The 14,796-nt window shown below is 41.7% G+C and overlaps 1 protein-coding gene across 1 annotated transcript; it reads left to right on the top strand.

Annotated features, from left to right (window-relative positions):
- Positions 1 to 453: 453 nt before the first annotated feature.
- Positions 454 to 3,174, top strand: LOC132611898 (uncharacterized). Its single transcript, XM_060326257.1, has 6 exons — positions 454 to 837; positions 925 to 1,095; positions 1,142 to 1,224; positions 1,768 to 2,321; positions 2,369 to 2,623; positions 2,978 to 3,174. The coding sequence occupies exons 1-6, from the start codon at positions 454 to 456 to the stop codon at positions 3,172 to 3,174; spliced, it is 1,644 nt and encodes a 547-aa protein (XP_060182240.1).
- Positions 3,175 to 14,796: the final 11,622 nt, after the last annotated feature.

The raw sequence follows: 14,796 nt of genomic DNA, 5'->3' as shown, positions 1-14,796 counted from the left end.
GTCAGAGCCCTAAGTTACCCAGTATATGAGTACAAGAGCATGTCTACTCGATTCTTACGGATCAGTACGATGAGCTCCGTACTTATCTGCGAGAGGCTATGGGACATTTAGGAAATTTCACGTTCTTTTATTCCTTCGTGTTACTTTATTCAAATTGGTAACTGGCTTTGTCTAATTGGTATCTGATCCACTTCTATTCTCTCAAAGATAGTGAGTACATGAGCTACGATCGTGAGGGACGAGGTGCCTGAGCCAACTGTTGGGGCAGGCACCAGAGGACGAGTGCAAGCGAGAGGTCGCAGCCGAGCTAGAGACTGTGGAGCTACACTGTATAGGGGTGGGCCCCTTGTAGCTAGACAGAGGCGAGCATGTTCAGGTTTTTCAGAGTGTCAGCCCGAGAGAGCACAGGCAACTGGGAGAGTTGAGGAGCTAGACCTGACTCACCCCGATGTTATGTTTGATCAGGAATTCCAGGGTATCATGTCCCGTGCGCTTCTTCATCCTGACGGCCAGCATACCATAGAGAGTGCCACTAATCCATGTGGTTCCCTAACTCGAGTGGGGATACAGACTCTTGAGGAGGGCCAGACTATGGGGAAGTATTCTGCTGCTGCTATGGCCCCACGTTTAGGTGGTTTTTCGTCCCTTGAGGGTGCTCCCAGACCCGTGGCAGTTCACCCTTTGACTGTTGAGGATCAGGAACTTGTTGGGAGGTTCCTGAAGATAGAGCCGCGCAAGTTCTTCGGCTTGTGTACTGAGGATGCTTCTGAGTTTATTATGGAGATGCATAAGAGGCTCTATAAGATGCTTATGGTCGAGTCTTATGGGCTTGACTATGTATCATTTCAGTTTCACGGCGACACGAAGACTTGCTGGAGGACTTTTATTTATAGCGGACCTATGGATGCACCTGCACTTACTTAGACCCAGTTCCATCAGACTTTCTTAGAGAAGTACGTGCTTCGTACTTTGAGGGATGAGTTTCTCCATTTGCGACAGCGAGGTATAACCGTGTCCAAGTATGAGGCTAGATTTAAATTTCTGGCTAGGTATGCTGCTCAGTTAATTCCCACAGAGGAGGAGAGGATTTCGTTGGTTTGTAGGTGGACTTGTGTATTCACTCTATGTTGCTTGTCTCTAGTTAGTGGCCTTGGGACCTTCATTCCAGGCGGTTGTTAATCATGCTGTGAGTGTTGAGTCTGCCAAGTCTCAATCTTTAGGAGAGTATAGTAAGAAGAGGTCGCGTCATCTTTGTGGTTATAGTGGTTCTAGCCACGGAGGCGGGGGACAGTCATCCAGGCCTTATCATTCAGCCCCCAGCTGCCCTGTTCAATCAGCCTTACAAGCTTCGTCAGGTGATCCTTCTAGACCCAGTGGTTAGGGCACTAGACAGTCCTACGGTGGTTCTTACTCTCGCCCAGCTGACTGTGGTGGTCCCTCTAGTTCGTCAGCTTCCATGCATCGGCCTCTAGGCCCCAGAGCTTGCTATGTGTGTGGTGTTTCTAGCCACTTTATGAGAGATTGTTCCATAGCCGGACAGAGTGGATATCAGCAGGGTTCCTAATTTCAGACTCGGAGGGCTCCGGCACCATCTAGTGGCTAGGGTGCTTCGTCAGCTAGAGGCGGTGCTCAGTCAGGCCGCGGTGGATCTCATCAGTCCTAGGGTGGATACCAGTCTGGTAGAGGCGGTTCTCAGGCCTCCAAATGAGGGGAACAGTCGGGTCAGAGTGACTGTGCTGGTGGTATTTGCTATTCCTTTTTGGCTAGACCCGAGGCAGAGGCCTCCGATGCTGTGATCTCGGCTACTATTTCTGTTCGTCATCGACCTGCTTCAGTCTTGTTTGATCCGGGGTCTACTTTCTCCTATGTATCTGCCTATCATTCTATTGGTTCGTATTTGACTAGTGACCGTCTTAATATGCCTATTCATGTATCTACTCTGGTTGGAGACTCAGTTATTGTTGCACGAGTCTTTCAGTCTTGCTTTGTTACTTATATGGGGTATGATACTTGGGTAGATTTGATGATGTTAGATATGGTATACTTTGAAATTATTTTAGATATGACTTGGTTGTCAGCGTACCATGCGATCTTGGCTGTCACGCCAAGACAGTCACTTTGGGATCCTAGATTAGAGTGGAGGGGTACTCCAAGCCCCTCTCTGAAGAAGATCAATTCTTTTCTCCACGCAAAGAAGTTAGTTAGCAAGGGGTGTTTGGTTTACTTAGCCCATGTTCATGATACCAGTGTTGACTCTACGCCTCTTGAGTCCATGCCCATTGTTTGTGAGTTCACGGAGGTCATTCCTTCTGATTTACCAGGTATTCCACCCGACTTTAAGATTGATTTCTATATTGTTTGGATCCAGGCACGTGCCCCATTTCTATGCCTCCTTATAGGATGGAACCCGCTAAGTTGAGAGAGCTTAAAGAGCAGTTACAAAATCTTTTGAGTAAGGGGTTTGTTCGATCGAGTGTCTCCCCTTGCGGTGCACATATCTTATTTGTGAAGAAGAAGGACAATACGTTGAGTATGTGCATAGATTACCATCAGTTGAAAAAGGTCACGATTTGTAATAAGTACCCCATTCCTCGTATTGATGACTTGTTTTACCAGCTTCAGGGTACTTTGGTATTTTTGAAGATTGATTTATGGTCAGGCTACCGTCAGTTGAAGATTTGGGCCGAGGATGTTCAGAAGATAGACTTTAGGACTCGTTATGGTCATTACGAGTTCCTTGTGATGTCATTTGGGCTTACAAATGCCCCAACAACTTTTATGACTTTGATGAATAGCATCTTCAAGCCATATCTTGATTCCTTCGTTATTGTGTTTATCGATGATATCTTGGTGCATTTAAAGAGTAGGGAAAAGCATCAACATCATTTGAGGATTGTCATTGGGTTTTTGAAGAAGAAGGAGCTTTATGCCATGTTTTTGAAGTGTGAGTTTCGGCTTTAGTCTGTACCATTCTTAGGAAACGTTGTGTCTTTGGAGGGGATTTTGGTTGATCCAAAGAAGATTGAGCTTGTTAAAGATTGGGTGAGGCCCACTACTGTGACTGAGATTAGTAGCTTTATGGGGTTAGCCAGCTATTACCATCGATTTGTGAAGGATTTCGCTTTTATTGCTTCTTCGTTGACTAGATTGAGTCAGAAGAAGGTTCCCTTTTAGTGGTCTGATGCTTGTGAAGAGAGCTTTCAGCAGCTCAAGGCTCTTCTGACTTCAGCCCTGATTTTGGCATTACCCGTGGAGGGTAAGGATTTCTGAGTATATTGTGATGCATCCCGTGTTGGTTTGGGTGCCGTGTTGATGCAAGAGGCTAGAGTCATTACCTATGCTTCCCATCAGTTAAAAATCCATGAGAAGAACTACCCAACCCATGATTTGGAGTTGCTAGCTGTGGTTCACACTTTGAAGATCTGGAGGCATTACTTGTGCGGTCTCCATTGTGAAGTTCTCACCGACCACCGTAACCTTCAGCACATGTTTTCCCAGAGAGATCTAAATTTCAGGCAGCGCCAATGGATGGAGCTCCTGAAGAACTATGACATTTCTATTCTTTATCATCCAGAGAAAGTTAATATTGTTGCTGATGCCTTGAGTCGCAAGGTAGTGAGTATGGGTAGCTTAGCCCGATTGGTTGCTTCTGAGCATCCGTTAGCCATGGAGGTTCATACTCTGGCTAATATATTGTGTGCCTTGACATCTCAGTTTCGGGTAGAGTCTTAGCTTGTGTCGAGCCAAGGTCATCCCATCTTGGGCCGATTAGGGTCCAGTGGTTTGAGGATGCCCAGTTGTGTAAGATTCGTGATAAGGTTCTGAGAGGTAAGGCCAAGGATGACATTCTTGATAGTATGGGGATTCTGAGGATCAAGGGACACGTGTGCGTTCCTCGTGTTGGTGACTTGATTCATTTTATTTTGATCGAGCCCCATAGTTCGAAGTACCTTGCTTATCCGGGTGCCATAGAGATGTATCAAGATTTGAGGCAGCACTATTGGTGGGGGAGGATGAAGAGAGATATTGTAGATTTTGTGGCTTAGTGTGGGAATTGTCAGCAAGTCATGTATCAGCACCAGCGACTTGGTGGGGTGCTTCAAAGGATGCCCATTCCCGAGTGAAAGTGGGAGAGGATTGCCATGGATTTTGTGGCAGGTCTTCCGAAGACCCTGGGCAAGTTTGACTGTTTGGGTTATTATTGATCGGTTGACTAAGTCCGCTTATTTCATTCCAGTTTAAGTTACTTACACTGCGAAGAAGTCAGCCATGATTTATATTCGTGATATTGTGCGATTGCACAAGTTTCCTATCTCCATTGTTTTAGATCGAGGTCCCCAATTTACTTCGAATTTTTGGAAGGCTTTTCAGATAGAGTTAGGTTCTCAGTTGGACCTCAGTACAACTTTTGATCCCCAAACGGATGGTCAGTCTGAGAGGACTATCCAGGTTCTCGAGGATATGTTGAGGGCATTTGTCATTGGTTTTGGTGGTCATTGGGACCACTTCTTTCCTTTAGCGGAGTTTGCATACAACAATACCTACCATTCGAGTATTGATATGGCGCCGTTCGAGGCCTTGCATGGTAGGAGGTGCCATTCTCCTATTGGTTTCTTTGATGCATTTGAGGTTCGCCTATGGGGCACAGATTTGTTGATAGATTCTGTGGATAGCGTAAAGCTTATTTAGGAAAACCTTCTAGTAGCTCAGAGTCGACAGAAGATGTATGCGGACCAGAAGGTTCGGGACTTAGAGTTTAGAGTGGGATAGCAGGTGCTCCTAAAGATCTCACCCATGAAAGGTGCTATGCGATTTATAAAAAGGGACAAGTTGAGTCTGAGGTACCTTGGCCCATTTGAGGTCCTTCGTAGAGTTGGAGATGTTGCTTATGAGTTGGTGTTTCCACTGAGCCTATCAAGTGTTCATCAAGTTTTCCATGTGCCCATTCAGAAGAAATATCATTCTGATGGTTCCTATATAGTTCATTGGATTCTGTGTTGGTTGATGAGAATTTGTCTTATGAGGAGCAGCCTAGAGTGATTCTGGATAGGCAGGTTAGAAAGTTGAGGTCGAAAGAGATTGATTCGATCAACGTTTAGTGGAAGCACCGTCCTGTTGAGGAGGCTACTTAGGAGACCGAGTCCGATATGTGCGAGAGATATCCCCAGTTATTTGCGTATTCAGGTACTTTTCCCTATTCTACTCCTTGTCGCTCGTGGACGAGCGATTGTTTAATTGTATATGATGTAATGACCTGATTAGTTATTATGGTACGAATGACCCTTTTACCCCTGTTGACCCTTCCCTAGGTCACCGGGCGGGTTTTAGGTGACTTTTGGAAGTTTGAACCTCAAAGTGGACTTCATTTGACCTAAAGTTGACTTTTGAGTAAACTGACCTTTTTTTTTAGATTTAGTCAATTCTGAGAGGTCCGGACATTCATTTATTACTTGGTAGTGTGGTCGGTGTGGTTTCCAATGCACTTAGGAGCGTTTTGGAACTTGGGTTGGGAATTTGTCTTTAGGCCATTGGGTTGACTTGGTCAAATAAACCTCCGTTGCGAAATCCAAGGCCACGGGTGAATGTGTAGCTGTTTTTATGTATGTGTACATGTTTGTTCGGTATCTGTAAGGCCTCGGGTGATAGTCGGATTTCAGGATGAAGCTGGTCAAAACAAGAATATTCTGGTTCTGGTGTGGGCGCGGCAACGGGACCATGATCTAGCCGCCGTAGTGGTATGCATGCCACTATAGCGACATGATGGGTTTTTAGTAAAGGCCGCCATGGCGAGCCTTATAGGAGCCGTAGCGTGGGCGTTGCAATGGCTTCTTGATCGCTGTCGTCATAGTCGGGCAGAATAATTTCCTTTTTCTCAAGTTATGTCCCTTAAACCCTATCATTTCTTCTCATCACTCTTCTAAGCACTTTTTGGGGGAATAGAGCTATTTGTGATCTGATTCTTCTTGGAGGTAAGATCCATGACCCTAGCCTGTATTTGCCTTCCTAGATTCCTACTCCATGCTTAGAATCACTAGAATCTAGATAGAGAATATTGTCTTGTGCTAGAATTCTTGAAATGCGTTTAGACTTCTAAAATAGAAATTTTAGGTGAAATTGACTAGAATAACTATAGGGTTTGATGAATTCCTTGTTATTAAGCTTATTTCTTCCATTATTAAATGTTAATTTGAGGATTGAAAAATTAGGGGTTGTTTGGTACATGGTATAAGGTGGGATATCCTAACACTAACTTTGGGATTAATTTTTTACCATGTTTGGTAGAAGGTATAAAATTATCCCAGGATAAATTTATACCTTCTACAAAACAAAATATAAAATGAAGCCCATTTTTAAAGATGGGATATCCCACTTTATCCCATTAACCTTGGAATTTATTTATCCCACCTTTTCCACGAGATAAATTAGTCCCAGGATTATAATCCTGGGCTTATAATATCGGGATAATTTTGTCCGCGTACCAAACGACCACTTAAGGTTCATGCCCAAATTTGGGGCTGTTGCTTTAAATCTGCACTAGGCTTAATCTTGAGTTATTTTTAGCAGTTGATTAGTGGGTTGATCATCTAGAGCTTGACTTGCATGATCCATCTTTTAATTTCTCATTTTACCCTCGTGGGCTCGTTTTCCCAATTTTCTTGGGTTAGAATTTGACCTAGCTAAAAGTGTAGCAATATGGGTGTCATTATTCATGGTTTTTAATATAGAATTCGATTATGAATTGACTTTGAGTACTTGGAGGCATTACAGAAAGGCAAGGCCAAGGTGTGACGATTCGAGGCTCCTGTTTGGCTTTCCAGGTAGGTTACGGCTTACCTTTCTTTTAGACTTCGGTTAGCGGATTATTGTATAGTTAATGATTGTTGGAGGAAGGATGTAAACCTTCGGGTATGAAGTTTGGATGGAAGACTTAGGTTGGTATTGTTGTGATTTATGGTTTGTTGCCTTATCGTGTTCCATTGTGTTGTTGCTTATTGTGATTTATTGGCTCATCACCACGAAATGAATTCTAGAGAGTAATGCTTAGTGATTACTTGTGTGTTCGGAAAGCAAATTATCATGAATGAGGTTTTTGGAAACGAAGTAAAGATTGTGAAACTGTTATTGATTGTGAGATTTGTGTCTATGTGTGGTACTGTTGATTACATATTCTTTTTGGCATTGTTATCATGCATTCGCTCATTTATATATATATTGGGATCGGGTTGCGTGGCGCAACACTGACTGGGATCGGGTTGCACGTACTGCAACACTGACTGGGATCGGGTTGCACGTACCGCAACACTAACTGGATCGGGTTGCACGTTCCGCAACGCTGACTATTGGATCGGGCTCTACGTTCCGCAGCAGGTACATGGACCTAGTTATCCCCTATGGGTCATAACTGTCGATGCGACGAGATATTCCGCCCGAAGCGTGTGTGCATCATTGCATATGCATTGTATTCATCTCATACTTATTGTTGGCATTGTTCTGGACTCGTTGATTGATTTTTGGTGATACATGTACTTGATAGTAGCTCTCTTGAGATGTGGATCAGAATTGTAGTAGACTTGAGGTCATTGATTAAACTTGGTGGTTTAGTATTGGATTCGGTAACTGAATTGTGTTGAGTTTATTCTAATTGTGACCATATCTACTTTTTCAGTCTCTTTCTGTTACATATGATTCTATAACTGTTGTCAACCTATGATGCCTACTCAGTACGTGTTGTGTACTGATTCAACCTTGCTGCATTCTTTCTCAGTGCAAAGTTTGTGAGTGGATCGAGTTCTGCGCCTCATGACCGAGTCCCGAGGCTCTCTGACGAGTATCCAGGGTGAGCATTTGGATGGATTCGCTGCTCGGATGCCTCTTCTTAGTTACTTGTATTATTTGCTATGTTGAGACAATATTCCATTATCAGACATGTATTTATATTTAGACTTTGAGTATTTGTAGTGGTGGCTATTGTATGCCCTTAGACAGATTCCTTGGGATTGATGTATTATTTCCGCACTTATTCACTATCTTTATCATTATTATCTATGTTTGAGACATGTTTTGTTTCCTTGATTAATTAATAGTATTTATAATGAATGAATTGGGAAAGGGTTCACCTACAAAGGTGGGAAATAATAGGTGCCCACACGATTCCCTAAGTTAGGGCGTGACATGACCCTTCTTGCCACACCCATAGCAAATAACCATACCCATGCGACACTCTCTTAGGTGTCTCTTACCACACTTGCTGTAGATCGAATTAGTAAAAGTCTGTTGACCCAAACTTGCCTGAGAATAGGAACTTGCTGGCCTGGAACTTTATCTCTTTTGATCATTCTTGAACTTTGGGGCTGGGGCACTGGCTGCAGGTGGAGTGGGTCCTGATGACCTGTTCTTAAAGAATTTTCTGCCTCTATCTCCCCCATGACTGAAGTTACCTGCAGACTTAGCTCTTTTGTTGAATGCTCAGTCTTTATCTTTAAGGAGTGCTTCTTTTTCCTTTATTCGGTCCTCATTACCCTGAACAAAAGCAACCATCTTGGTTATGGTCATTTCTCTATTCTGAGCAGCAATATTTGCATCACCATACATGTCAAGTATAAGGCCCAACACAAACTGTCTAACTCTGGCCCTCATATCAGGGACCATACGAGGAGCATGCCTGGCCAATGAAACAAACTTGAGATAGTATTTGTTGACACTAATGTTGTTCTATCTAAGCCTCTCAAATTCAAAAGCTTTTGTCTCCCTAACCTCAAGTGGTCAATGAAAGCATCTGAAAACTCATCCCAAGTTGCTGGAAGCGAATCTTCCCTGCGGGACTGTTCCTACGTCTCATACAAAATATGAGCAACATCCTACAATTAAAATGCTCCCAACTCTACTGCCTCTGTCTCGGTAGCATGCATAACCCGAAGCACTTTCTGTAATCCATTAATGTAGTTCTGCGGATCCTCTTGCTTGTTAGACACAGTGAACGCTGGAGGCTTTAGATTCAAGAATTCATTTGTCCTCGAACTGTCCGATCCACCACTAGCACTAGCACTAGGGGACCTTTCATAGTGTTGGGCTTGATTAGCAAATATCTGGGGAAGCAGCTGAATAACCCTACTTACATCCATGTCTGTAGCACTGGGTTGCGGAGTAACTATAGGACAGACCTCCGAAGGCCTTTCTATAGCTCGGGGTGTAGTCTGGGGCACTAAACCTGATGCAAGCCCCTCAGTCTCGGTGTGAACTTCCTGAGTCTGAGAGTCCTCAGTAGTAGTCCTTTGGCTAGTGGTCGATGTCCTCTTTGTGTACTTTCTTTTCACAGGCATTTTCTGAAATACGTAATACACATGATTTAGAAGGAATCCTAAAATCATAATTCCAACTGCACGATCTAGAGTATGAAAGAAGTGATACAATCCTATATGTCTTGGTGGTCAACTATTTATATGTGTGGGCACCATACACATATAAAAGTGTCACGACCCAACTAGGGGGCCATGATGGGTACCCGGAGCTGACTACCGAGCACCACTCATCATGCTATCTATCATACTCAACTTGGACATGTATCAGCCTCAACGCAAGACTTATCATGAAACAATCTCCAAATTTCACCCAAAACATGTGTGCATACATAGGCTCATAAGGCTACAAAATAAATGTACAGAGTATGCAATGAAGAAGTCTCATAACATGTACTACCCACATGTAAGTATCTACGAACCTCTAACTGGAACACTGAAATCATAAGGATGGGACAGGACCCCGCCATGCCCCACTACATACACAAAGAATAAACTAATAGACTGTACCTCTGGAGTAGTGGGGTGCTCCTGTACAACTGCTAATAAGCTCCTAGGTGTCTGCACCGTCTCCCTTTCTACCTGTGAGCATGAACACAGCGTCCAAAAGAAGGACGTCGGTATGAACAATGTACTGAATATGTAAGGCATGTACAACAGCATATTAAATAAATATAGGAGCATAAGGTGAAGACCAAACCTGTATCTGATTGCCTCTTAAGGCGGAGTCATGCATGCTAATTTTTATAGTAAAAATAATATCATATCATACATATATAAGCTGCCCGACCATATAGGTACGGTGTGATCATCTTTAGCCCGCGTCCAGGCCTCCCACGTTCGGGGCGTAAGTTGCCCACTGCAGTGGTATGTCTACCCATCCGCCTACAGGGCGGCACGGTGTGATCATACATGAAAATAACATAAAGCATGCATGAGAGCCCAAATGAAAGCTATCACTCTATCGGAGTGACGTAAGGTCGGTAACCTCCGATTATGTTATAAAATAGTCATGATCGTCGTGTCTCACCTTGAAGGAACTAGTAACATGAGATGAGACTAACAACAATGAACAATCATCAATGAAAGAATAGAATAAGATCATAAACCCTATAAAAGCACCAATTCGTAACTTTGGAATCTTTAGAATTAGAACCATCAACCTCATCATTATCATGAAACACATCTCATCTCTATCTCATAAAAAATCATTAACTTTAATCTTTTAGGATGTAAGAAGATCATGGGAATATAGGGAAGAAAGCATAATATAGGAGTAATGCCTTTGAAAGAAGAGGACTAGCCTTACATACCTTAACACCTCCTTAACGACTAAGCGTTCTCCTTCCAAGCTCACAACTCTACATTCAAGAGATTTCGTACTACATTAGATCATTAAAACATGCTTAAGGCTAAGCTAAAGCAGCTAAGAGCTAGCAAAAATTGAGCAGCATTTTCTTTGTTTCAACAACTTCCTCCATATAATAAGAAAACTCCCAAACATCAATAAGAACACCTAGGATATCATAATCAATTGATTCTTCAAGTTAAACATTGTTTACTTCTCAAATTCACCTTCAAAATCATCCATAGCCATACATTACAACATCATATATTTATTCTTCACATAACACTTCCCCAACGTCATTAGCATCGTTTATAACAAAATTATAATCATCTCATACCAAGAATCATGATTCACATTAACTTACTACTCAAAATACCATTTTCTCCATATTTGAACTCATATCTTACTTTCTTCTCTAACCCAAGTCCCTCAACCACTCAATACTCTTAATAACATGAAATGAACATAAAACTCACCTTTGATTATGTAGGAATGGGCTTTGGATGAAAATACTTCACTTGAAGTAAACCCCAACTTCAATAACAAATGAATTCTTTGCTTCTATCAACCCTAGTGGGCCTCTTTTGCATTTAATCCCCTTGATTCTTGGTAGTTAATCCTTGTTTTCTCTTGGATTTGTGTTAGTATAGTGGAGGGAATATTCTAGAGCTTTTAAGACTTGTGGAGAAAGTGAAATCAGAAAAATAAGATCATGGTTCGTCTATTTATAACTGAAACTGGAAAGTTCCAGTAAAGCAGGCCGACGACCCCCGTCGACAATGTCGCCGGTCCATCAACTTGCTCCGTCGACTTACGCCTACAAATCTCTAATTGCATAAACACATGGACGGTGCACAGCGACGGTCCGTCGACGTGTTGACGACCCATCGATAGTGACTGCTGTCTGCAGAATTTTCCTGAATCTGTTCCGATTGCGTCGATTTGATTCGTTCGGTTTCTAACTCCATAATTGTCACAACCCAAACTAGAGGACCATGACGGGCACCTTACCGTACTAGTCAAGCACCATCTGACATGCATCTGTGACATCAACCCAAACATAGGTGGGCCAGTAGGGCCATCATATGATACTCAGTAGACTCATCTATATGGATATGCTAAACATACTATATGAGCCAACAAGGTTGTCATGATCATGTGTGTGGTAATTTATGAAACACAAGGACTGAACATTATCTGACTGTACATAACTGTCTACAAGCCTTTACTGGAAAACCCAACATAACGTGGCCAGGACAAGGCCCCGCCATACCCATGCATATATAATCATGCTGACCCCTAGCATCTCCGAAGCAAATGGAGTGCAACAATCTTAACCGCTGAGCTTACATCCTACTAGATGGATCACAAACCTGTATCTACAGACCTGCGGGCATGAAATGCAGCCCCCTAGGCAATAGGGGAGTCAGTACGAATAATGTACCGAGTATGTAAGGCATAAGAACATCAAGTACATAAGAAATATGAGAGATATCTGAAACATGGAAGCTAGTTTGAATGCATCTGTGACTAACATTTGTAAATATCTGCATAACTCTGTATAACTGAAAGTGCCTTTGAGGGCGTATGATATGCATAGGTCATAATATAATTGTCAGTGCTGTGGAATGTACAGCCCGATCCATATCACATATGTTAGTGCCGAGGAATGTACAGCCCGATCCATATATCATCATCATCACTGAGTACTAGCTGATCAGGTGGTAATGAGTATATAACGCCTATCCCTTTCCCCATACCCCATATACATATAATATATGCGTATATAACACCTTCTGGTCATGGGTCAATATGCATATGTATAAATAAATGTAATGCATAAATAAGATGAATAACTAGAACTCTCGGAGTGATATAAAGTCGTGCTACCTCCGATAAATATCTTTGAGCTAACATCATCAACATACGTAATCTCAAGACCTATGAACAGAAGGAATAATCATAAAAGAGGTACAGGAACATCAAAGATTAGAGTACTCCTAATGCTTCTAAGAGTAGATTAACATAAAAGTTTGTTCATACGTTTGTTCGTTTATATCATAAGGATCATGCCAAAATGAAAGAAAGGATAGCCTTAACATACCTGGATAATCTCCTTCTCAATCCACAACCAAACTTAACATAATCCTCCTACATCTACAATAAGTGAAATGAGATCGTCGTCAATATATAAGGTCATGGCTACCGTATTTCGCTCATCTTATAGCCTACGGAAAAACGGGCAGCACTTCCCCTATTTATACTACATCCCGAAAGAAACCAAAGGTCATCAATAGCCCAAATAGCGACAACTACAATATAATCCAATATAAACCTCTTCGATTACTTTAAGAATCATATTGAGCGGCAAGCTCGTTTAACGAATAACGAAGTGCAATTCGAACCCAATTCTTCTTTCATAATTTAGTCCACACCTTTTATAACATTATACTTATGTTTACCATATCCCTTTTTCACCCAAAACACCATAAAGATAATCTCTAAACAGTCCATATATTTTAACTCTTCAACCTTCACTTCCGTGTCCTAGTTTTACATGTTTTCCTTTTTCACTTCCTTCAATTAAAACATGAATAATCTTAACAAACATAGCCACAATATAGTCAGGTTATAATCCATAATTTCCAGCAATTAGAAACCATATTTACATCTTCAAAACAGCCCAACAAACAACAACAACAAAACTACGATTTTCAGAAAAATTGGGCAGCACTTTTCATATATCTTTAGCTTCCCCTTCAATTTAAATCAACACCATAACAACAAGAATGACATCAACAATAGAATATCCAAGTTATTCCATCAATTTCCAGCCAAAATATTACCACAACACAGCCCCAAAACAGCCCACAATATACACAACATCATCAACCAAAACAACAACATCATATAGCAACATAAACAAATAGAAATCTCTCCAAAATTCCCATCAAAAACAGCCCTCAAGGAAACCATATCAACCATCTAATCTGTGCCTTCATAACATAATTCCCTTCACTTTAAACTAGGGAATTCTTCCATGAATAACTTAATTAACAAAAGTAGAGTATATTACATGCCTTATTGCCGAGAAAACTCAACTAAAATCCTAGCTCCAAGCTTCAATAATCAGCCACACATCAAGCACCAACTACTATAATCCTTTCCTAACTAGTTTCCAATTCCTAGGATGAAATCTAGATTTGATTTGGAGGAATTCAATTTGGAAGGTTTAGAGTGTTTTAAGGAGGGTTTGGGAGAGTTTAGAGGGAGTTTAGGGGTGAGAGAGGGGTAGAAAATGGTGAAAAAAAAGTAGATTTCCCATTTTAAATTTTCTTATTTTTACTGTTCATTCTAGTTACTGTTCATCCGCGTCACTGTCCACCCAGTAGAATTATTTTAGGGACTTGATTTTTCCATTGTTTTTTTTTTCGCGGATGGTCTCATTCAGAGCTTACATTAACCAACTTATGATATGAATGACGTAAAAAAATTTCGAGGTGTAACAATAATTTACCCAGAATACCTACTGATACATCTGTACACGGAGTACCACACTTTATGTCCCTAAGCTCGGGCACGGGTCTCCATTCTCAAGACACACTTGACTAGGAAATCATTAGTTCTAATATAACGAAGACGAGGAGCATAACAAAAAGTGATCCCACTGGACACGGTTTCACAGACTCCCTAAAACACTTGAACCTAGGCTCTGATATCAAGCTTTGTCACGCCCTGAACCATGGCCTGGGCGTAACACGACACTCAGTGGTTGACCGCATGTGACCGAGTGAACCACATGGCTTGCTGAATCAACATAGGGCATGAACTGCATGCGGAATATAACTTTACCTCATGGATAGTCTAAATAACCTGAGTTATCATAATACTAATTAAAATATTGTTTCAACATGATGCGGAAATAATCTGAAAATATAATAAATGCTGAGCCAATACTGGCTATACTACTCTAAACATCTGACATGACATAACTGACTAGTCTATGAAATCTCTGACATGAGTCTGTCTGCTAAATTGTTTACCGGGACAAGGCCCCCGACATACCCTAACTACAAAACTAACATGAAATATAAATACTGACTAAATCCCGAATGAGATGGGGCTCACCAAAAAGCTGGTACGACTAGTGTC

Source organism: Lycium barbarum, chromosome 9, assembly GCF_019175385.1.
Source record: "Lycium barbarum isolate Lr01 chromosome 9, ASM1917538v2, whole genome shotgun sequence".
NCBI lineage: Eukaryota > Viridiplantae > Streptophyta > Magnoliopsida > Solanales > Solanaceae > Lycium > Lycium barbarum.
The sequence above is the reverse complement of the archived record's forward strand: the minus strand, read 5'-3'. Positions and strand labels throughout refer to the sequence as shown.